This window comes from Nicotiana sylvestris, chromosome 10, assembly GCF_000393655.2.
Source record: "Nicotiana sylvestris chromosome 10, ASM39365v2, whole genome shotgun sequence".
Classification (NCBI taxonomy): Eukaryota; Viridiplantae; Streptophyta; class Magnoliopsida; order Solanales; family Solanaceae; genus Nicotiana; species Nicotiana sylvestris.
In genome coordinates, this window is record NC_091066.1 from 158,279,659 (window position 1) to 158,304,283 (window position 24,625).

General features: G+C 35.7%; 3 protein-coding genes across 5 annotated transcripts; 2 read left to right on the forward strand and 1 right to left on the reverse strand.

Moving 5' to 3' along the window:
• The first annotated feature begins 12,626 nt into the window (after positions 1 to 12,626).
• Positions 12,627 to 13,830, forward strand: LOC104224395 (protein SOB FIVE-LIKE 1). The gene is made up of 2 exons (XM_009776030.2): positions 12,627 to 13,075; positions 13,161 to 13,830. Exons 1-2 carry the CDS (start codon positions 13,063 to 13,065, stop codon positions 13,574 to 13,576), a joined length of 429 nt encoding a protein of 142 aa, XP_009774332.2. The 5' UTR covers positions 12,627 to 13,062; the 3' UTR covers positions 13,577 to 13,830.
• A 2,305-nt stretch (positions 13,831 to 16,135) lies between these two features.
• Positions 16,136 to 19,184, reverse strand: LOC104224394 (6-phosphogluconate dehydrogenase, decarboxylating 2). Of its 3 annotated transcripts, none has more exons than XM_009776026.2 (2): positions 19,058 to 19,184; positions 16,136 to 17,859 (listed from the first exon to the last, which is right to left on the reverse strand). In XM_009776026.2, exon 2 carries the CDS (start codon positions 17,849 to 17,851, stop codon positions 16,394 to 16,396), a length of 1,458 nt encoding a protein of 485 aa, XP_009774328.1. In that variant the 5' UTR covers positions 17,852 to 17,859; positions 19,058 to 19,184; the 3' UTR covers positions 16,136 to 16,393. The 3 variants fall into 3 exon arrangements, with proteins under 3 accessions (XP_009774328.1, XP_009774331.1, XP_009774330.1); XM_009776029.2 differs by having other exon boundaries at positions 19,062 to 19,157; XM_009776028.2 differs by having other exon boundaries at positions 18,947 to 19,091.
• A 3,318-nt stretch (positions 19,185 to 22,502) lies between these two features.
• On the forward strand, positions 22,503 to 23,256 carry LOC104224393 (GCN5-related N-acetyltransferase 1, chloroplastic). The gene has a single exon (XM_009776025.2). It carries the CDS (start codon positions 22,559 to 22,561, stop codon positions 23,147 to 23,149), a length of 591 nt encoding a protein of 196 aa, XP_009774327.1. The 5' UTR covers positions 22,503 to 22,558; the 3' UTR covers positions 23,150 to 23,256.
• The last annotated feature ends 1,369 nt before the right edge of the window (positions 23,257 to 24,625 follow it).

Here is a 24,625-nt window from a genome sequence, read left to right on the forward strand (position 1 = left end):
AAAAATGACAGATGAGACATATATATATATATATATATATATATATATATATATATATATATATATATATGTGTGTGTGTGTGTGTGTGTGTGTGTGTGTGTGTGTGTCTAACTAGTTTCTATGAGTGTGCATTGTACGATAACAATTGCACGTTGATGTTCCGATCGTAAAAAAACACTCATACTTTTCAAATGTTATTACACTTACATGACACTTGAATTTAAATGATTCGACGTTATCGTCTGAACCTACGAATAATATATGTACTTATAAAATAAGAGATATAATCGTATCTTACCTAATACTTCTTTATATATGATATTTTTTATGTTTGTTTCCTCATGATACTTTGGTTGCTTTGTTATGATGAGAACTCTCGTTCTCGACAGTGATATCCCTCTTGAAAATATAACATCTAATGGTTAATGCAATAAAATATGTTGCATCAAAACATTTAAAATTATTTGGCTATATATTTTAATTATTTTCATTACACAAGCATACGTGCAATTAATTGTAGACATATTTAAGAGGATATCTTTCATCTTCTTTGATGAAAATTGAATTTTGGGGATAAACACATGCTTGAATAGCATATATATTCATCAGGGTTTCTACAGAATAAGAAGATAAAAAAAAAGATTAACCGTAATAAGTGAACAATAATGCTAAAAATTAAATCAAAAGTAGTACAATCGTGTGGTTTTTGATCTAAATTTTATAATTAAGTTTTATTGAAGTGAAATATTGTCATGTCAAATTTTGAAAAGAAAAATAAATATGTAGTGCATAAATGATGTATTTCGAGGTCTTAAAAATCTCATTTTAGCGCTTCTCGATTTGTGTACGCAGTCCGGACGCAATTCCGGAAAGCTTCTATGTTGAAAATTGATGAAAATAATAATTTTTGCCTTTATGATTTTAGTTGACTTCGTTCAACGTTTTGAGTAAACGGACCCGGACTCGTATTTTGACAGTTCCGGTGAATCCGTATCAAAATATGGGACCTGAGTGTATGCCTGAAATCAGATTCGGAGGTCCCTAGCCTGAGTTATGGTTTTTTGTTAAAAATTGTAAGTCTGAATATTTAATGACTTTTATGTAATTGTTAATGTTTGATCTTGTTGGTATCGAGTTCGTATTTTAGTTTCAGAGTCTGGTACAAGTTCAATATAATATTTATGACATGTCTGTGAAATTTGGTGAGAAACGGAGTTGGTTTGATGTGATTCGGGAGTCCGTTTGAGAAAATAGAAATTCAAAGTGTTTTTGAGAATTTCATTTGATTTGGTGCTAAATTCGTAGTTTTAAATGTTATTTTGGTGATTTGATCGCACGAGCAAGTTCGTATGATGTTTTTAGACTTGTGTGCATGTTTGGTCTGGAGCCCCAAAGGCTTGCGTGAGTTTTGAATAGGCTTCACAGTGATTTGAACTTGAAAAATGTTGCTGGTGTTCCAGTTCTGGTGTTAGCCTCTGATATCGCAATTGCGAGACCAAAGTTCGCATTTGCGAAAGCTAAGTCGAAAGTGCAAAGATTAGTTGGGCCAAACAGTCTTCGCATTTGCGAAGTAAAGCTGGGAGGGCATTGATCGCAAATGCGATTATTTAGTCGCATTTGCGAAGGTACCAATTTGCAATTGCGAACTTATCTTCGCAATTACGAAGGCAATAGAGATGTGAATGACCTCGCATTTGCGAAGCTCAGGTCGCAAATGCGACATCTGCAGCTGTGTAAAACCTAACTTAGACAGGATTGTCACACCTCCTTTTTCCGCGCCCGCAGGGGCGCAGGGGAGTTTTTTCCAATTAAAGGACAATCGAAACGGGATTTATTTATTAATTTCAGAGTCGCCACTTGGGAGATTTAGGGTGTCCCAAGTCACCAATTTTAATCCCGAATCGAGGAAAATAATGACTCTATATTATAGTCTGCGTACCAGAAATCCGGATAAGGAATTCTGTTAACCCGAGAGAAGGTGTTAGGCATTCCCGAGTTCCGTGGTTCTAGCACGGTCGCTTAATTGTTATATTCGGCTTGATTATCTGATTTTATACAAGTATGAACTTATGTGCAAATTTTAACTTTTAACCGCTTTATTATTATTGTTTTTTACAAGAATGTGAACATCGCTTAAAACACGTCTTTGGACTGCGTCACATGAAATGCACCCACAATCCGGAACGCATTTTATTTGATGTTTTGAGATTTGGATTTGGGTCGCATGAAATGCACACCCGAGTTTAAGAAAAATAAATTATTAAACGCGCGCCTAAAGAGACTATCGCGTTATTATTTTGCGGAGGCCGTGAAATTCGCTAAACGACCCTCCTGAATTCTAAGTAATTTTAAACAAGTATTTACTGAGGGCCCCGCAATTTGTATTTTTATTCGGCGAGGCTCATCTCATTCTTATTTTTTAAAGAATTTGCAACGTCATGGAAATGCATCTCGGGCCACGCCACAATCAATGCGCCCGTGACTAGAGACATATTTCGACTCCGTTGAGATTTGGATTTGGGTCACATAAATGTGCACCCGAGTTTAGGGAGATAACATTATTAAAGGCGCGCCTAAAGCAACTAGCGCATTATTATTTTAGGTGGGGCCGTGAAATTTTCTAAACGGCCCGTCCCGGAATCTAAGTGTTTAATACATACATTTAGAGGGCCCCGCAATTTGTGCGTTTTCATTTGGCGAGGCTCGTCTCATTTTTATTATTGTTTTTTTTTATATATAAAAGGGTAAACCTAAACCAACTACAATTCGCTAATTTGTTTGTCTCTAAAAGGAAACACTAATTCATTAATTTAACAATGGATGGCTAGTAGGATGTATGGCTAATAGAGAGTGTTTTAAGCTTGACAAACTATAATTAATTATGAGCATACGTTAGAACTAACCCATGTGGCAACCAACAGAATAATGACTAGCAAATTCATGATAGGACTTATTAAATCAATCCGGCTACAAATTCGGCAAATTAGTCACGATCATGAAAAAAACTTTTTGCACAACTTTTCGTCTAGCACGCCAATTTGAGATAGCAGTAGCATAAACACAAAAAACTAAAACTCGATAGATTTAAACAAAAATTTCAACATAACATGTGTTCGAGCTCGGACATGATAGTAGCCGATATCTACTCAAATAAAGATTAGAAACTAACCTCTAATGACAAACACTGCTGGAGGTTTACAATTCATTTATCGAACCGAAATGGAACCATAGTCAGCGAGATGACAGCAAACGAAACCAACGAACTAGAACCTCACATCGGCACTCGAACGGACTTCAAACGGGAAGCCATAGAAACAGTCATCAAAGCTCAAACGGAATAGCTCGCACCATAAACTCGAACGCGAAGGGACGGAGGATGGGTCATGGCTGCTGTTGACGTTTCCAGGTGATCGTTTGGACATGAGGGGTTGGACGACGCAATGCAGCAGCCGCAATAGCGCTGCTCGCCGGGCTGGGGTATGGATGGAGGTTTGATGGTTGCGTTTTCGACTGGTGGAGTTTGACGACGGGTGAGTAGGGGAAGCTGAACAGGATGGAGGGAGTTGGTGGCGCGACGGACAGTGACGACGCAGCAGCAACAGCTGCTGCTCGTCCGGCTGGGTTATGGCGGTTTGGACAATAGGGTGGTGGTGTTTGGACGATGAGGGGGGAGCTGTTGGTCGTGGTCAGTAGGGTCGTTGATGCTGCAGCTGTTCCGGCGAGGAAGCAACAGCTGCTGCGTGATAGCAGCGGACGTGGGGGTGTGACTGGTTCAGTTGACGACGCAGTAGGGTTTTGGGTGTTTGTTGACGATGGCGGAGATGGTAACGACGATGGTGGTCGTTTAGAGGAGCTGGGCGTTGTTCGGGTGATGGAGGGGGCTGTTTGGACGGGAGGAGGAGGGTGGTTGCCGATGGGTTTTTGACGCCGGGGAAGTAGGGATCCTCTTCTCTCTTTTTGTAGGTTTTTTCTTCTTCTTCTTTATGAAGAAGAAGATGTACAGTACTCCTCCTTTTAAAAATTCCAAGTCCCCTTTCCTTGGTCCCCCGTGTTTTGTAACATGCCCATGAAAATGAGCCTCACGCGTGGTGGGGTTCGAGGCATATGTTCCCCACGCGTGGTGGGGTTCCCCATGTGTCCTGGACACTGTTTATTAAGGGCTAGGTCCGAAAATTAGGCCTAAAACCGGATAGTTTAAACCCGAATATTATTCTTTTGCCCGGACCCGAGAAATAAGAACACGTTGCTTAACTAGTACTATGTAAGCAAAATAACTACCGAAAATAAGACTAGTATTTAACAAACTATATTTTTTTTAAAAACATTTTTAAGGTTTTAAAATAGCTACAAAATATTAATAAAACTATTTTTGTAATTTTCGTAAATATTAAGATAAAAATATGAAGTACTATTTTTGTATTTTTTTCAAAGTTAAAATAACTATAAAATATTAATAAAACTATTTTTTGTAATTTTCGTTTTTAATAAAGACAAAAAATATGAAATAATATTTTTTGTATTAAAATGACTTCAAAACATTAATAGAATTATATATTTTTTTTTGTTATTTTCGAATTTATATAAAGTACCAAAATAAAATACAATTTTTGTATTTTTCAAGTTTATGAGAGATACATAAACTAAAACTTATGTATATTTTTTTGAAATTTTCTTTTTGCGCCGAAATAAAGTAAAAATAGTTAAAATGACTATATTGGACCCAATTTCACATATTCACGCTAAAAATGTGAAAATTCTCGGGGAGGGTCAAAAATCACGTGCTTACAAGGATTTTTGCTCATTTCTCCAAATTTTCAAAACAAGAAACCCTCTAGGCGATTTTTCAAAGGCCATTTCTTTCCCAAATCATTGGTAAGTGATTCTTAACTAGTCTCTTTCAATCTTTCACTTTATTTTACAAGATTTCAACCTAGAATCTAAGGCTTTCATGGTGGAATTGGGAATTTTTGGTTAAAAACTAGAGATTTCGAAATTTGGGATTTAGACCTCAAATTGGGGTTGGATTCCAAAATCAATTGTATATCCGCGTTCGGGGGTGAATGGGTAATCGGGTTTTGGTTCGAATTTCGGGTTTGGACTAAGTGGGCTCGGATGTTGACTTTTGTTGACTTTTGAAAAAATGGCCTAAATTGAATTCTCTGCTATCATGGGTAGTTCCTAAGGCTTAAATTGGATTATTTGGTTGGTAATTTGCTAGATTCTATTGGTCTGGAGGCTTGTGTGAAGGGAAAAGCTGTGATTGAGCTTTAAGTTTGGTCGTTGGAGCAAGATAAGTGTCGTGTCTAACTTTGACTCGAGGCCATGTGAGTAGTGTATAGGTGAGGTGATGAGTACCTATGCGCCACCAATTTATCTATTTTGCATGTTTCCTTTCTGTTCTTCTTATATTGCCCTTTCCCTGCCTTAACTGCTACATGCTTTACTGGTATTTCCATGCTTAATTGTTATTTGTCAGACATTGCTTTTCATTGTTGAAGGTATTAGCTACCCCATAGCTTCATTCTCTCATATTATTGGCTTAGGCTGGTTTATCGATGTTTTATGGTAAATTTTGGATTGGCTTTGCTGAGTAGTATTAATTATGTGAAATTTCATAATGTACAATCTTTCCGTTTGCTTTGGTTTGAGGTTTAAATATTGTGAAGAGTTTTGAGTTAAATTGTGAAATTTTTGTACTTATTGAGTAACTGATGCTGATATGGTGGGATCGGATTGCGGGCCACAACAAGAGGAATACAACAACAACAACAACCTAGTATAATCCCACTTAGTGGGTATGTGGAGGGTAGTGTGTACGCAAACCTTACCCCTACCCTGGGGTAGAGAGGTTGTTTCCAAATAGACCCTCGGCATCCTTCCCTCCAAGAACTTCCCAACTTGCTCTTGGGGAGACTCGAACTCACAACCTCTTGGTTGGAAAAGGAATAAGAGTGATATATTGAGGAGGAATAAGGGTGAAATGCTATTATACGGTGGGATCGGGTTGCACCCCGCAACCGGAGGAATAATGATGAATTGATATGGAGTAATAAGGGTGAAATGCTATTATATGCTATTATATGTATGTATGTATAAGTTCTCTAACACGTCTAGCAAATATTACTTTTATGGATCTTTTCATTTCATTGTGTATTATCTCTAGTTAAGTCTGTAGTGCCAAATATTTTGAAGCAAATTAATTTTCTAAAATATCTAATATTTGGAGGAAGTGTTGTGTAACAATAAGTATTTATTACGTAAAAACATATTCTAAATTTTTAAATATTTGTATATAATTTGCTTCTCCCTTGATCAATAAGAGAAAAGAAAAAATAGAAAAGGAAAGAATATGCAGGAATGCATGTCAGATATCGGTTCACATCATCACATGCAAATCATACTTAAAGGAACCCAAACTGATATTATAATTATTAAATTTCAAAGTATTAAGCAAACATGTTCCACCAATAAATGAAGAAGAATAATTAATGAAAAGTCAGTCTACTTGTTTGTCTGTGACAGAAGTTTAGGCATAATAACTGTAGTAATTTATAGTATATTTTATTGACTTAGTTTAAATATATTTTATTGACTTAGTTTAAATATTAATTTAGCAAAACATTTCTAATAGCGGAGAGAATAGAAGAATGAGGCCCTTTTTAATAATATCTCAATTGTAACGGTAAGGTTCATTTGGTATTACATGAACATCTAACAGTGGCATTTCTATGTTTTAGCAATTGTGTACTTTTGTTGTCCTAAAGTACTTCACATTAATTAACAGTCGTCTTTAGTAATATCGTACGCAGAATTTTGCACACATTAATTAAGAGTCATCTTTAGTACTCCCTCCGATCCAAAATAAGTGATTTTTTTTGATTGTTTTCACACATATTAAGAAATTCACCTTTGAGCATTAATTAGCAATAAAATTGACCATATTAACTTTTTCTATCTCTTCACATAAACATCTCAAGAGAAAAAGAATAACTTATATATATATATATATTTGTGTGTGTCTATATATAATCATGTATAATCAATGTGTAGTCTATGATACCGGTTTAGAGAATAAACAAAAAAATTATAGAAATATAACAACTTTTGAGGTGATCTTTAACTTTTGAGCCACATTTATTCTATGGGTAGAACTTCAAGGTCTAAAGTTATAAGTATTGCCCTTGAGGTAAGCGAGAGAAACACTTGTTAAACTTGAAGTTCTGCCCATGGAGAAGGTGGGGACAAAAAATTAAGATCATCCACTAAAAGGGGCTATTTGTGTACTTCATTCTACTGTTTATCCGACCGCTATTTGTGTAAAGACCTCTAAACAAAACATAACTGGGCTATTTATTCAGGCCCAAAGCTTTCAGGTAAAGCAATCTTTACTATTTAGGCCTCCCCGACTTGGCCCATGCTCATTTCCAACACTCCTTCTCCCATGTTTGAGATACTGGCTAATCTGTTAAATTTGTACAAAGAAAACGAATAATTAAGGAGGAAGTGCACGGTTAGCCACTAATAACATATGTATTTACTTTTAAGCCATCGTTTAAAATGTCTTTAGTCTTTAGCCACTGCTTTAATAAACTTTAACTGCCCGGCCGAAAATACCCTTCTGCTCATATCCTTAACTTTTGTATTTAACTTCAGGACTTCATGACTTCAGAATTACATGTCCTTAACTTTTGAACTTGGAACTCTAAGTTCAGAACTTTAGGACCACATGCCCTTAACTTTTGAACTTGTAACTCTAAGTTCAGGACTTCAGGGCTACATGTCTTTAACTTTTGAACTTGGAACTCAAACTTCAGGACCAAACATCCTTAACTTTTGAACTTGTAAGTCAAAGTTAAGGACCTATTATCCTTAACTTTTGAACGTGTAACTGTAAGTTAAGGACTGTCTGTCCTTAACTTTTGAACTTGGAAATGAAAGTTAAGGACCTATCGTCCTTAACTTTTGAACTTGTAACTGTAAGTTAAGGATTGCTTGTCCTTAACTTTTGAACTTGTAACTATAAGTTAAGGACTGCTTGTCCTTAACTTGTAACTATTAACTATAAGTTAAGGACTGCATGTCCTTAACTTTAGAACTTGTAACAGTAAGTTAAGGACTGCATGTCCTTAGCTTTTGAACTAGTGTCCTTAACTATTGAACTTAACTTTTGAACTTGAACTAGTGTCATTATTTGCCTAATTGCTTTTGATATCATTGATACTAATAAATGTTGCCTGAAGATCTCGTCTAAAGTTTCTTCTCCTCTCTCTTTCCCTCTTTATTTTTTACTGCTTATTTTACTTGGTGCCATGGACTTTGAATTACATAGGCACTGGAGTTGGAAAATCGAAAAATGTGAAAGATAACGATGATGAAGAGCTTCAAGCAGCATTAGAGAAATGGAAGTCTAAGACATATGCTTTGACTGTCCCTCTAAGAGTTGTTTCTCTTAGTAACTCATTTCCTCCAGTGTGGCTCAAGGTCTACTAACTCTGCTCCATATCTCACTTTCTTACTATCAGGATACGATTAATTCAGATCTTGTATGGTGTAAAAGTTGTCTTAATAAGTTGCAAGTAGATATTTGTATACGTGGGATTAGAGAGAAAAGAGATAGAAGAAAGGATAACACAGTCTTTTCATATTAATTTTAATAGACTAGTGGCTACTATTGCTAAGCATTAAAAATGCTGGATAAAAAGTAAATACCAGCTTAAATAGTGGCTACCCCATGCTATTTCTACAATAATTAATTAGTTTACCAGCCCATTTAAGTCCATTTAAAAAATAAAAAAAATCTGTTATTCATCAAGATGAATTCAAAACCTTAGTCCTAATTCAAAGTAAAAGAAATTACTAATCCAAACCTCGTACTTTTGACTAGTTGGAGAAACTTTTATAATCGTCACACTAAAGACAACCCATACGAAACCATAACTTTGTACATTATGGCAATAAATAATTTTATGCATTTGTAAAATTTGGAGAAGTAATAAAGGAGGGGGAAGTTTAAGGAAATATTTGGAGCAAAAGTAGTGCAACAATTTTTGTATGGACCGATCAACAGATGGCTAGCAAAACAATATTTAACATATTATTAACTTGAAGAAAATCTTATGGATATATGATTCTTTGATAATATAGTTGGATATGCGTTGCCATTAGAGGAGCAGTTGCCTGATCATAAAGACGTGTAAAATAAAAACGATTCAAGAATTATTAGCTGTACAGATAATTAGGTATTATGCTAATTATGAAATATCAACACTACATGTTGAGATTACAAATAATAAATTTTGGAGAAATTAATAATGCATAATTGATGCTTGGATATTATTAGTAGATATGCGTTATCATCAGAGGAGTTGTTGATGATTATAAGACGTGGAACAAAAATAATCATGCTTTAGTTAAGATAATTAGGTTTTAGGCTTGCAAATTAAATAGCAACATTACATGTTAAGATTAACATGGACAAGGATAACTATATATGATCAATAATATCAATTAATTTGGCTATATAATTGATTTATATATTTAGAAGTAGAATTGTTTTTCCCCAAGAAAGCAAACATGGACTGGATTTTGCTCTTTATATATCCTTCCTTGAGTGACAGCTTTTGACGGAACAAGCAAATTAGACTTGTCAAATCGAGAAATTAGATTTAATAATTGGAGCTATTAGGTCCTTGCACATATATATATATACTTAGGAATTTATCCTGAATTTTTAATCTATTAGGACTTAATGGAAAGAAAAAAAAACTCCTAAAAGGAATAATTCTCCTTATTTCGCCTCTATAAAAATGAATTTTGCAAGTTAAAATCATTTTTGCAAGGTTGTTATGATAGATTATATTCAGGCTATAAATCAACTGCTAGTAAGTATGAAACCGAGTGTAATTAACACAATAAATTGTTTATTTCACATGACTTCTTTTCTTATTCCTTACATGATAGTTTTTCTATTATTATTGACTGCATTACAGTCTTCATATTATATTGTTGTATAATTAATCCGTAATTAATCACATGATCACGAGCTGTTCAATTGGCTGAATTAGAAATTAGTTGCCGGTATTAAATCCACATAAAGTTGTATTAACTGCGTTAAGATTATATTAGTAATGCAAGGTTTTATATACTTGAAACCAAATATTGGTATAATCAAAACGAAGTTTTATACAAAGATTAAATTATATATCCCTCAAACCAAATAAACAGTTAGCGGTCGTTTAAAATAATACTGAAAGGATAGTAATCTGATGATTAATACTGTAGAAATTGATATCCGGTGGATAATTATAATCAGAGACGGATCCAGAATTTAAATTAATGTGTTCAAATTTGTAATTCTACCATATCTCATCTAATTTAATGGATTCAAAATTTATTATTTGTACATATTTAATAATTTTTTGGGCAAAAATACAAAATATGAACGAAAGCTATGTGCAATGTGTTTAATTGAATCTGTAACTTCTACACTAGATACGCCTCTAATTATAGTATTATGAAGAGATTACCTATTTTAAGGCATTTTTTGTAAAATAGCTGTACATATGTTCTTATTCACATTCTCTCTCATATAAATAATACATAAATTCTCGCGTGACTTAATACGTCTATTACGTAATACTGTAAACCAAATGCATAAAACTATGTAGGAATTTTTTATTATGACCAACCAAATGCTACATAAATCATATGCATTAGGGTAAGTTGTCTATATCATACCCCTTGGGGTGCGGCCCTTCCTTCGACCCTGCATGAACATGAGATGTTTTGTGTACCGGGTTGCCTTTCTTTACTTCCTCCACCACCCAACGGAATAAAGGGAATTTAAAATAAAAGAAGAATTAACTAACCCATGTTCTAATTCATCTTAACATGTTCAATTTCCATCAAGAAATAGACTAAATGAGAATATACTTAAAGAACAGACTGGCCATGGCTCTTTGCTCTTTGTGTTGTCATGACTCATGCCATTGGTTGGTCATTTCTGATAAGAATATTTCTATTAGTGAAATGAAAGCTAAAATAGTAATGGAACTTATGAATGAATGATTAAACCTAATAATGCCAGGTTAAAATGCATGAACCTCACCTGTCACATTGAGGAATAGAATTTTAAAAGCTTCATTTCCAACTAAAAAAGAACAATTTGTCAAAGCCATAAAGATGACTATACTTAATTCTAATATTAATTATAAGACATGACTCAATACTGCCAGATAATTAAGTGCTTTATAATTATTCCATTATCTGTCTTTGAGCTGTTTAGAAAGTACCTAATTACCAAGATTTAAGATAATGATATCTGAATAGAATTTTGGTGATGTGTAAGAATGACTTCCACAAAAAAATATTGATGATAACACATGCACATAATTGCAATCCAAAAGGCATCAATGTTCTTGCACATGAGGCCTGGATTTCCAAATTTTAAATCTTGAAACACATGATGAAAGCAAACAAGCTGTTGAATCAAATCCCCAGCTAAGGAAATGTTGTCCCATTATTTTTGAAAACTTCCAAACACTTGACCCCCATATGGAGCTCATAGAGTCAACAAAAGGCAGCCCGGTGCACAAGGCATTTCACGTTCACGCAGGGTCTGGGGAAGGGTCGCACCCAAGGGTATGATGTAGACAGCCTACCCTAATGCAAGCATTATTGGCTACTTCCACGGCTCGAACCGGTAACCTATAGGTCTCACGGAAACAACTTTACCATTGCTCCCCTATGGAGCCTAGAAGTGAGAAAGAAAAAAATTCAAGATTCAATCAAAGAAGATAGCCACTATATATAAAAGGGCAGCTCGGTGCACTAAGCTTCCACTATGCGGGGGTCCGGGAAAGGACCGGACTACAAGGGTCTATTGTATGCAGCCTTACCCTGCATTTCTGCAAGAGGCTGTTTCCACAGCTCGAACTTGTGACCTTCGATCACATAGCAGCAATTTTACCAGTTACGCCAAGGCTCCCTTTCATAGCCACTATATATGTATATATTGAAAAATATGCAAAGGGACCTTTGCTGTCTAACCTCAAGAGATAATAAAGCCAAAAACAAGAATATAAGTGGGGAAGACTCTTTAGAATACTACCAAAAGGATTACAATTGACAAGAAGTAAACAATCAGAGCAAAGTTCTCCCTTTTCTTGGAAGGTCAGACTTATTCAACAAACAACCCAAATTTCTAATCATGATATAGTAGCAAGAGAAAAACAAATGAAATGAGTAAAGTGTAAAAAAACAGATTACTCCAATAACTTTTTTGCCCATCAAAGGCCCCAGTCACAAAGGGGTACTGAACAAACTATAATCACATAGCTGACTCATTAGCTACTGTCAAAAGTCAAAAAAAATTCAGGAAGTTTACTGTGAGTTTCAGTTTTACCCCCCAAAGAAAACAAAAGACAAATGCCTGCTTTATGAGGTGAAAGAAAAAAACTTGACTGTTTATAGGGGGAAGTTGGGATTTTACATTAAGCTATATTTTTTAACCTCGAAGAGGAGCCTCGGTGTAACTGGTAAAGTTGCTGTCATGTGACCAGGTTAGAGCCGTGGAAACAACCTCTTGCAGAAATGTAGCGTAAGGCTGTGTACAATAGACCTTTGTGGTCCGGCCCTTCCTCGGAGCCCGCGCATAGCGGGAGCTAGCGGGCTGTCCTTTTTTTTATATTTTTTAACCTCATATAAGATGCCAAAACACAATTGGCTTCAATGCATATATCTCACATGAAAGGCTGATCTTTGGTGTATGAAACAGACAAGGAATTTAAAGGTTCTTACAACCAAAGAGTACTGTAACAGGACCTCTTCTATCTAATCAAGAACATTGGGGTTACACATTCTTACCTATTTCTGGAGTGGGACACCCTCCTTGTATTTCCATTTCAGAAGCTGTTTCTCTATTTATGAGGTAGACACTGAGAGTAAAGAGGATGGTATTTCAGGTGTGACAGATAAGTATTAATAAGTGAAAGAAAGAACAGAATCCTACAATTCCAGTCTGTCTTGCTATTGTGCTGCACCAGCTAAACATGCATTGAGGAATGAGTAAAGAAGGTTAGTTGTTTTATTTTTTCTTTGAATGCCTTTCATTTTCCAGTTAAGGTAATGGAGTATCCTAAACAACTTTGAGGTATAACAGAAATATGCAGCAGTAATGAGTCCGGTTGGACAATGTATATCGGTTCACCTTATCGTGACTATAATCATGGTGAAGATGACGACGATGATGAAGTAACTCCGAGGAAGGGATACAAAAATCTTGATTATATTGAAGAAGGTGGTGGCAGTGACGACTCCATGACTTCTGACGCTTCATCTGGTCCAAGTCAACAAGGAGTAAGCACAAGTGTAGAGCAACGTTACGGGAATCATGAATTCAAGCATGCAGAAAAAGACAACAAGAAGTTCACAAGCAAGGAACAACAAAGACAGGCGAAGAAGAAACTGATTGATAAGAATGTAAAAGCAGCAAAAGAAGATCCAGGCCATAAAGCAAAGAGTGGCAAAAATTATGGTTATTGCAGATCAACAACAAGGGGAAAGCATGTGAATTAAGGGCTAAACTGAGACACCATAATCAATGTAAATCCTTCTTGTTTGATTCTTCACCGTCGGCCATTAGTCCATTTCTGATATCAGATTTTGGGTTGATATCTTGAAAGGAGTATTTCACTTTTTATTTTGGTTCCGATGGTGAAAGAAGAAATCATGTAAAAGATTGAGCAAACCTACTTAGCTCATGAACAACAAATGTAATGCATCACATATCCTATAATGTCAAGATTTAAGAGTGTCGTCCATGAGGTATATTTGCATATCCTCTAATATCAAATTTTCATCTCTTTCTTCTCAACAGATAAATTTCCTCAATCCAGTCAGCCTATGATGGCTACTGGAATTCCAATAAAAGAAGCCGGAAATTGTGGAAGGTTCTTATGTTTTCATTTTTTTTTTAAAAATAAGTGTCTTTGTATTATGAGTTCTTGTTTTCAGATACACTAAGCTGGTTGTGCAGGAAGGGGAGCCTTGGAGCAACAGTAAAGTTGTCGCCGTGTGACCTATAGGTCACGGGTTCGAGCCGCGGAAGCAACCACTAATGATTGCATTAGGGTAGACTGTCTACATCACATCCCTTGGGGTGCGGCCCTTCCCCGAACCCTGCGTGAATACGGGATGCTTTGTACACCAGGTTGCCCTTTAAGCTGGTTGTGCAGCTTCTTCAACCTATTGATAGGAGAACTTACCTTATAGGAAGAATTGCTACATAAATGTAGTAAGAAAAGTAAGTTATGTGTAAAAGAATCAAACGAAAGGGAAGGAATGAGTTCAAGACCTAATTAGTCTGATATCTCAAATTTTATCTGCTATTTTTGGTGGTGGTTTTAGAGATCAGACTTGCTAATTACACATGAACTGTAGAACAAATCATGCTGCAAATCCAAAACCTATTCAAGATAGTTACAGCAGTACTTAAACAACTGAAAAGTTCTCAACGTGCTGTATTTAATTAAAGCAGGATCCTCTGCAGTGTGATACCCATTAAAACAATGACATGCAGTTATGCACGGAAGCAAAACCTCACATTCAGGATTCTCACAACAGAGTGAAAATGACATCACGTTTCGTTACTTTAATGAGGCTATAAGTAGAAGTAGCAAGATGATATAGCTAAAGCTTTTGATGGAACAACCGACCATGTAGAGAAGACATGCAGAATTGACAATTCAAACATCTGTCAAATAAGCTAGCAAACATCTTGAGTTCAGGCTAAATGCGTCCTCAGGTGATGTTTACAAAAGCCATGTCTCATGTTGCAACAAGTTGAAGGTGTAAGCATGAGTTGTCTATAACAACAGTTAGCGAATTAACTCAAGCACAACCATTTTAAATTAACTCAAGCACAACCATTTTAAAGTGACCCAATTAGATATAAGAAACCAACAAACAGATGATTTTCTAAAAGTACAATATGTGTAGAGAGTAATGGAATTAAAAGGAGAAATGTACAGGCTCCATGGATACTTGGATAAGGACAGAGATAAAGATGCAGAGGCATGGACAATAAGTCTCGGTAAGGCCAGCTGCTTACTGAAAATTTGCTCATGAGAAATTAAAGGCAGAATTTTCTGCATCTGCTCCTTGCCAAGCGCCTCCAACTTGGGCTGAACAGACAAAAGGTGATTTTTTTTTTTGTGTGTGTGTGTGGGGGGGGGGGGGGAGTAAAGAGGTTAAAAGTTGATCAGTCCAATTTAAAGGATGATTAGATATATGCTATGAACTATTGTACTGATCAATTTTTTTTTCCAGGTGATGTAATCAGATAATTATATGCGCAACGTTCTTGCATCCAGCAAATGTGAAATATTAGTACTCAGTGTTCTTATAATAGCACCATGTAAGTATTAGCAGATCGGATGTCTGATATTTACAGTAAATGTCCACTTCACTACCAATTGATCAATCAACTACGCCTTAGTCAAAGATTAGTTGGCGTTGGATGTGAATCCTCTATCATTTTGCTCTATTTGGGCCCATTTCATTCCAATACCAAACAACTTGTTTTTTAAAGATACATCAGAGGTTCTCTAGATCTCACACTTATCCCAACACTGATATACAAGTCTTCAACCAATATAAGAAGACTCCTGGAAAACACCGGACCAAGTGTGTCCATTTACTACTGATCATTAGTTGAATTACGAGGTCCCTAGTTCCAAGTGAAATCCGGTGATGAAAATCTTCTGACATTTCCAACTATTAGCTAATTAAAGACGACATGGGAACTTGAATGTAACTTCCCAAAAAGGAAAGGATCGCTAGCAGCATAGCTGCAAAAGATGGATATCCCCGTATGTAAAGCAACTTATCAAAAGGTCAATTACCATGTACAAATGCTGTAAAAATATACTGGACCAGATCTTCTGTGATTCTGATTTAACATCAGAGGTTAATCAAGATCCTCAAGTAAACTAGCACAGATATTTCAAATGAATCAGATAATATCGTGTAACACACCCGAACAATGTCGAGTGAAGGAAGAAGATAAATGCATTAAATGGTTAAGGAAAATGAGAATGCAAGTCAAGATAGAGCAAAAGTAAGGACAGAAAAAGATTTAAGAACTTTATCCAAAACAAGGATAATACTTTCTTTGCTTGTATGAGAGTTTTCAGTAACTTGGAAAACATAACACGAGAAAAAAGCCGCCAAGGACTAGAAATACAAATAGGTTCCACAACAAACATAGGAAAATTTCAACACCTGAGAGACCAGATGACAAGATGTGATACCACAGGATCTCTCTTCCCAGATTCAGTGACAACAAGAGCTTTATTCAATTAGGTCAATGACAAGAATGTAACCAGAAGAAACTCAGATCTTCGACTGTTTGGCAATCTTGAACCACTCAGTATGAAATGCCCCCGGCATATCAGTCCTCTCATAAGTATGAGCACCAAAGTAATCCCTTTGAGCTTGGACCAAATTTGCTGGAAGCCTTTCCCTCCGGTATGAGTCGAAATAAGCAAGACTTGAAGACATACCAGGTGTGCTGATACCCGAGCTTATAGCAAGGCAGACCACTCTTCGCCAGGCAGACTGTCGTTCAACTACCTCCTTTGCAAATTCTTCATCCACAAGCAGGTTAGCGAGATCTGGATTTCTGTCATAAGCCTGCTTAATACGATCCAAAAATATAGCACGGATAATGCAACCACCTTTCCAAATTCTAGCAAGCTCCCCTAGTTTCAAGTCCCATCCCTTTTCAACACTCTTTGCCCTTATCAAATTCATTCCCTGGGCATAACTACATATTTTTGATGCATAGAGTGCTTTTCTCACATCGTCAATCAATTGCTTCTTATCCACAGACTGTTCAACAAGGATATCGCTAACCCCGCTAGATTTGAAAACTTTGGCTGCCTGCACCCTTTCATCCTTCAATCCACTAAGGAATCTTGAATCCAGTGATGACGCTATAGTAGGAGCAGCAACTGACAGTTCAGCAGCTTGCTGAACAGTCCATTTACCAGTACCTTTCATTCCAGTCTTGTCCAGAACCTTGTCTACTAAATATCCATCTGCTTTGTCATCCTTGATTCCAAATATATCAGCTGTGATTTCAATCAAGAAGCTCAGAAGCTCCCCTTTGTTCCATTCTGAGAAAACTTGTTGCAACTCATCGTTAGAGAGCTTCCCAACAGATTTCAGAACATCATAAGCCTCCGCAATCAATTGCATATCACCATATTCAATACCATTGTGAACCATCTTAACAAAATTGCCAGAACCACCTTTACCAATGTATGTAACACAAGGTCCGCTATCAGGAACTTGAGCAGCGACCTTTAGTAAGATATCTTCTATGTACTTGTAGGCTTCAAAAGAGCCTCCAGGCATCAGTGAAGGTCCATTTCGAGCCCCCTCTTCACCACCTGAAACTCCCATCCCAAGATAAAGAAGACCTAACTCAGCCATTTCTTTCTCTCTCCTCTCTGTGTTCTCATACCATTCGTTTCCACCATCAATGATACAGTCTCCTTTCTCCATGTAAGCCGAAAGGGTTTTGATGGTCTGATCAACTGGTGCTCCAGCCTTGACAAGAATGATTATCACGCGAGGCTTTTGGATAGAATTCACAAAGGACTCTGGGTCATGAAAGCCATAAAGAGGAAGATCTCCTTCTTTTTTAGCTCGTTCAACAGTCTCGTCAACTTTTGAAGTGGTTCGATTGTAAACAGATATAGGGAATCCTTTCTCAGCAATATTGAGAGCAAGATTTTGGCCCATAACAGCAAGGCCAGCAAGACCAATTCTTGTCGGAGAAGCCATGTTATCACCTGTCATCAGAGGATGGGAAATAAATCCTTAGGATGAAACTGAAAGCATAAAAGGTACAAGTAGGAATAGCCTATAGCAACAACGAGAACAGATAATTAGAACACATTTTGAGGGGACATTTCTACTAGCATCGACTCTCATTATCACTTTTCATATGGGTTATTTCTTCTGGGATTAAGCTAATAAAAGATCCAAAAATCATGATTCCTGCTGTATTTCCGTCACTCACGAGTTTAAACCACACGTTGACTTCAATTAGGTAAAATTTGCTCAAGAAAGGCAACAACTTGACTATATGAAGTCTTGCAACGACACACCATGAGTGAGAAAGGTCAATGGTTAGGCGTAGATTTAATTATATTATCTGTCATTCACAATTCTGTTGCTTATCAAACCAGTAACAGAATCAAGGAAATGGCAATACAGATACCTTAAACTACAAGGGTATAGGAACAAATTACAAAACCAATTCATGGAAGCAAATGTGAAACAGATCCGGATGCAGGACGGAAGAACAATCAGCTGACAGAGCAATCCCAAAAAAGTTATCAAAAGGTGCCAAGAAAAGGAATTATTTTAAACTAAAGTAACAAAAACATCCTAGATCAGATCTGGATGAAACATAAAAAGAGAAGTTCCAAACTTTTTGGCCAAAAGCACAAAAAGAATCAAAGAAAAGTAACCAGAAAAGAGAAAAACTAAAAAATAAAAGGTTTCAGTATTCTAACTAAGTGATCCAAGAATTCAGAACTGCAAGTACTATAAAATCCTGCAGTAAAAAAAACTACTCAACCATAAGACAACCAAATGAAGCAATGAGAAAACCCCATCTCAGAAATCAAGAATTAAAGCTAACATCTTTAATGAATACTAAACTCCCACAAAACAAAGATCAAAACTTTAACAGGCTAAACCTGAATTAAACTACCTACTTTAATCAAATACTAAACAATCAGAAAACAAAGTTCAAAACTTTAACAGATTAAACCTGAATTAAAGCTACCCACTTTAATCAGGTACTAAACTGCCACAAAATAAAGATCAAAACTTTAATAGATAAACCAAATTAAAAAAAGTAATAAGTACCTCAATAAGTCCAAAAATGAAGAAAAAGGAGAATTTGCGATCTGGGGTTGTTAAGATCTTCAAATAAATAGTGATTGCATATAAAAATATAAGTTTAATGAGTGAACTCACCTACCCAATGTGAACTTTTATGGATGGAAAGAAACAAACTTTAGGTGACGGGGTCTGATTCTCTTTTATAAACACTGTGGTTTACGTATTGCAGTCAAAGCACGACTGCTCTTTATATATTTCTGAGTTTCCAAGAATGTTGTCTTATGGGCTATGGCTATTCACATCATAATTTTCAAATATTTCTGATATTTCCCTTTTCGTTAGGATATTTTTGTTACCTGAATACTATTTCAATCTTACTTTGTTAAAGTTTTGATAAGTAAATATATATTTATTAAAAATTAAAAATATATGATCTATTAAAAAAATTTATCTCTAGAATTTTTTTAGTAACACATGATAGTTTTTTTAATCATCTAACAATACTTTTTCGTTGATGTACGCATTCAAGATTAACCGAATTTAGTAATTAACATAAAAATTAATATGATACATAAATAATAATATATTTTATTTAATTTTAAATTATAAATACCTTTTCAAATTCGAAAAAAATATAAAAATTTAATAGACTTGACATATAAATATGGAAGAATAAAGCGATTGACGCATTTCAGTAATATTAATAAGAAAGTGACGATATGACTCATTATTTAAAGTAAATAAAAATGGAGTACTTTATATTCCATTAATTATTACATACCATAAGAGAATCCCAAATATTTCTATTTTTTTAAAAGAAATTCTATATAAAGTCTTAGAAATATATATAAAAATTATATATTTATATGTCGGTTTGGTTCGGATTTTTTAACTACTTAGTGCTAAACTAAATCAAACCAAACCTAATCGGATCATTTTAATCATTTTAATTTAACTTTTCGATTTGGTGCAACTTTCCGATTCAGTTTGAACACCTAGCTCAAAGTTTGGAATTTCAATTTAAGCAAGCTTGGCCAATGGAAAATGTAAGAGAATGAAAGAAAGTAAGCAGATTTTCCTCATTTTGGCAAATGTAAGAGAATGAAATAAAGAACACCCCTAATCGGATCATTTTAAAAAAAAGTCAATGGTGATCATAAAGGATTAAATACAATAGTATTCCAGTCAAGTTTTCCTCATTTGGGATCCCAAATATATACAGTACCTCGAATATCAACCAAGCATATGTCTCTTGATCTAGAATATTCTTTCACATTATAATTTATACCAACATATAAATACTGTTAAATAAAATTGTTTTTTTTAATCTAATTTTTAATTTTTGATTTAGAAAAAGTGTTTGTCTGAGTGGCAGAGTGGGACTTCAGAAACGGACCTTTATTATTTGTGGCTGGGTTGGTTGGTAAGAAAAATACACTCAAACGGTCATGATCCCCCCACGAGGTTAGGTGAACAGTAACCTGTTTAGCCAAGCTTCTAAAATTAACTTATTTTGAGAAGTACTTTTAAAAGAAATATTTTTGGTGAGAAGTAATTTGTGTTTGGTTAATTAATTAAAAAGTATTTTTGAGCAGTAATTAGTGTTTGACCAAGCTTTTGAAAACTGCTTCTAAGTGTATTTTTCTCAAAAGTGATTCTCAGAAAAGTGCTTTTGGAGAGAAGCTATTTTTTTATGCTTTTCCAAAACTGCTTCTGCTTCTCCTCAAAAGCACTTTTTTTCTTACAAAAGCTTGGCCAAACACCTCAAATTTTGGCCAAAAATATAAAAAACACTTTTGGCTAAAAAAAAAACGCTTGGCCAAACAGGCTACAAATATTATTATTTTCTCTTTTAAAACAATATTTAAGTCTCAATTTTTTGTCTAAAAACAACTAATTGTATATTGTGGACAAAAAAGTTAAATCACAGTAATTTCTTATGTAAAATCAGAATATTCTACGCTCCTTCTCTATCTTCCCCAGCTATCTCCCGCTTTGCTGCTTGTCGATTGAAGAGTTCATCTTTTATAAAGTGCTCGAGATTTTTAGATGGCTTCTTGGACTGTGCTATAATGCCAAAAAACTTATCATTTTAGTTATGAACTTATGATGAATAGGTTTGGCTCTAATGTATAATTTATGGGTTCATCCAAATAATCATGGCTCGAATTCTCTCTCTCTATATGTATGAAAAATTTACTAAATACAAATGATAGATTTCAAACATAATAAATAAAATGGCTTTACTACTCTCGTGTTTCATTTTTCCTAGATTTTTATTATTATCTGATGTTACTTTTGCTTCGGTTTTATCATTATCTCGTTACCGCTAGCTACTATTTCATTTCCTTCTTTCTTTCTTTACTGCTATATTTCTTTTTCTAAATTACTATAACGATGCTTGCCTGACCTGAGTGTCTATCGAAAACAACTTTTCTACTTACACCATGTAAAGATCAATGGATGCTTAAGCCCCCAAATGTGATACATAGATCCACCACTGACAGGTTTTGGCTCTAATGTATACAGGAGCGTACACAGAATTTTTGTAAGTGGTATTAAAATTTAGAGAGGCGTACAAATGAAGAGGTTACTTTAATAAAATCATACTTTAGAAAAACACAATTCAAATATAATAGTACAATTCTTCCCCACGAATTTTTATTTTTATAAAATATACTCATAATAGACTCAGTACAAATATTACCCAAAAAAAAAAACCTATACAAGACAGCAAACGTTTACTCAATAGCTCATTATCCATTCGAATCCATAGGACGCTGCTTCTTTCAATAAATTTTCAGAAGAATACTAAAATATTAAGAAAAAAGTTGTTTTCACCGTGAGGAGTCGAACACCTGACCACAAGCAAAAACTGGATTACTTCACCAACGGACCAACATAGTTGTTAACGTCAAGTAGTGTCTTTTATTATATTTAGACTATATTTCCTTTTGCAGATTATTTACATATATATTAATAAATAAAACTTTCCGGCCAAGCGGTATCGGATGACACCGCTTGGCTCAACGTGCCTCCGCCCCTGAATGTATAACTTATGGCTCGAATTCTATGTGTATATATATATATATATATATGAAAAATTTACTACATACAAATGATATATTTCAATCCTAATAAATAAAATGACTTTACCATTCTCGTGTTTCTTTTTTCCTAATTTTTTATTACTACCCGATGTTGCTTTTGATTCGATTTTACTATTATTTTGTTGCTCCTACTATTTCCTTTCCTTCTTTATTGTTATATTTCCTTTTTTTAACTGCTATGGTTCTGCTTGCCTGAGCCGTTAGCCTATTAACAAATATATTTATCGGTACAAAGTAGGGGTAAGGTCTGCGTTCGTTACTTTCCGAAACTTATTTACGAAAATACACTGAATATGTTATTGTCGTTGAAAAGGTTGTGTAAAAACTGAGCTTGAACTCATAATGTCCATATCCTAAATCCTACACAAGCTTTAAAGTTTAAAAAGAAAAAAAAAAAAAAGACAAAGACAACGTTGCATGAGAACCACATACTTCAAAACCAGAAAAGCCTATCTACGTATACTCAATTACTAACTCACCCATAACTTAGCCATATACTTCTTCTTTCCAAAATTCATCATGTACAATGCTTCTCTATAACCCCATCTCCACCCACCTACCTCCAACCCCCACCGCCCTCTCTCTCAAACCCACCACCATCCACCATCGAAACGTCATCGTTTCCTCTCAATACCAACCCATCCCCACCACCGTAAACATCTCAATCTCCGATGAATCTCTCAAATCAAAAGGATTCAATCTCCACCGTTCGATCACAAACCTCAACCTCGACCACCTCAACTCCGTCTTCGTCGCCGTCGGATTCCCAAGACGCGACACGACAAAGATTCAGTTAGCTTTAGAGAACACAGATTCACTTATGTGGATCGAGTACGAGAAAACTAAACGGCCTGTGGCGTTTGCTAGAGCTACAGGCGACGGCGTTTTTAATGCGATAATTTGGGATGTTGTTGTGGACCCCAATTTCCAAGGGATTGGTTTAGGTAAAGCTGTGATGGAAAGATTAGTCACCGAGCTGTTAGGAAAAGGGATTAACAATATTGCTCTTTATTCGGAGCCCCGGGTTCTTGGGTTTTATAGGCCTTTGGGTTTTGTTGCGGATCCGGATGGGATCCGAGGTATGGTGTATTCTAGGAAAAAGAAAAAGAATAGGTGATGAAAAAGAGAGATACTTTTTTTTTTGTTTATTGTAATTTATTTTGTCAAATGATTTGTTTACCTCGAAAATACGAGTAACAATTAAATTTGATTTGTGGTTTTAAAGATATGTGATTTAGTTCAATACCAATTTATAATCAAGAAATATGAAGCAGAAATGAAAGAAATAACAGAATCAAACCAACGTTACTCAGCAGTGGTGACCTCAAATTTAGTGGCCTCGAGGTGGGCTTAGGATAAGAACAATAAGGCAATAAAAGTAAGTAAGTAAGAGCAGTAGAGCTAAGGACAATTCTGATGAACAGTAGGCGAAAAAGTAGAGAGTATATTCTTTGCTCAATGATTAGATGATCTTACAAATGATTGGAGTACCCTTTATATAATAGAGGAACCCTAACTAAGGAATATTTCTATTTACAGTAAGGAATATTCTTGATACAATTGTCTAACCGCCTAGTACAGAATCGTACAATCCTATTCCGGGATTTGCGCCATGATCTTGGAGACGTGGCAGAAATCTAGCTCATTCTGTTACAAATCCATAACAGTACTATTTCAGGGTCGAGCATACTCGGCTTCGGTCTTCCTCGTACTCTTACATTCGGGCATTGCATTCTGTCTTCGAGCTCTAGTCTGGTCTCGAACTCGACCTCGCCCGGACTTGGACCTAAGACGGACCCTCGAGCCTATAAATCGGAGGCATGTGATTTTGACCGTATATAGATAGTCCCCGCGTTTCTTAGAATAAGATGATAAGAAACGATTTGAACCTCAATCCTTCGGAGTCTACAATGATGATGTCATTCCCGTGATGTAGGCGCTTGAAGTGATTGAAACGTCCTATCAGTTCGCTTCCCTAAAACATTAAATGCACGCCAGTACTGGTCAGCCACTAGCGCCGCCGAACCGCCGTCGCCCTTCTATAAATATGAGGCTATTCCTTTGAATAAGGAACTTTACTCCTTCATCTCATCTTTCACTTCTTCATCTCTTCTTACAATCAACAGTTTCCTCTGCCCCTTTAAGCACCGAAAAGCGCCAAGTTCTTGCAAAACACCACGTTCTGCCATCGTCCGTACCCTTTAGCTTAGAGTCATGGCTAAAACTTCCAAATCAGTTCCCAAAAAAAATAAAGCGTCACCTTCTTCTATATCCCGGCCGACCAAACCGGTGGTGTCGCCGACTCTTGAAGAAATCACCCCTGGCCCTTGCGTGATTAAGAAGGATTTCAATATTGAAAATTCCCCTGATGTCCCAGGATGATGCGATTATGCATCTCGATATATCAGTTTGATATCGGGGAAGTACCTCAAAGATATGAAGAAGGACTGTGGCTGGGGAGATGAGGTCGTGGTCCAGATCCCGGGCCCCGAGGAGAGTATCACTACCCACATGAAGGGTTTTTTAAGTGTTTACACTTATCCCTTCACACTGGGTCCCCTCGATCCGGTAGTGATTGACTTCTGTAAACATA

Coding starts and splice junctions, on each gene's coding strand:
- LOC104224394 (XM_009776026.2), bottom strand. CDS start 17,851: ATGGCTTCTCCGACAAGAATTGGTCTTGCTGGCCTTGCTGTTATGGGC.
- LOC104224393 (XM_009776025.2), top strand. CDS start 22,559: ATGCTTCTCTATAACCCCATCTCCACCCACCTACCTCCAACCCCCACC.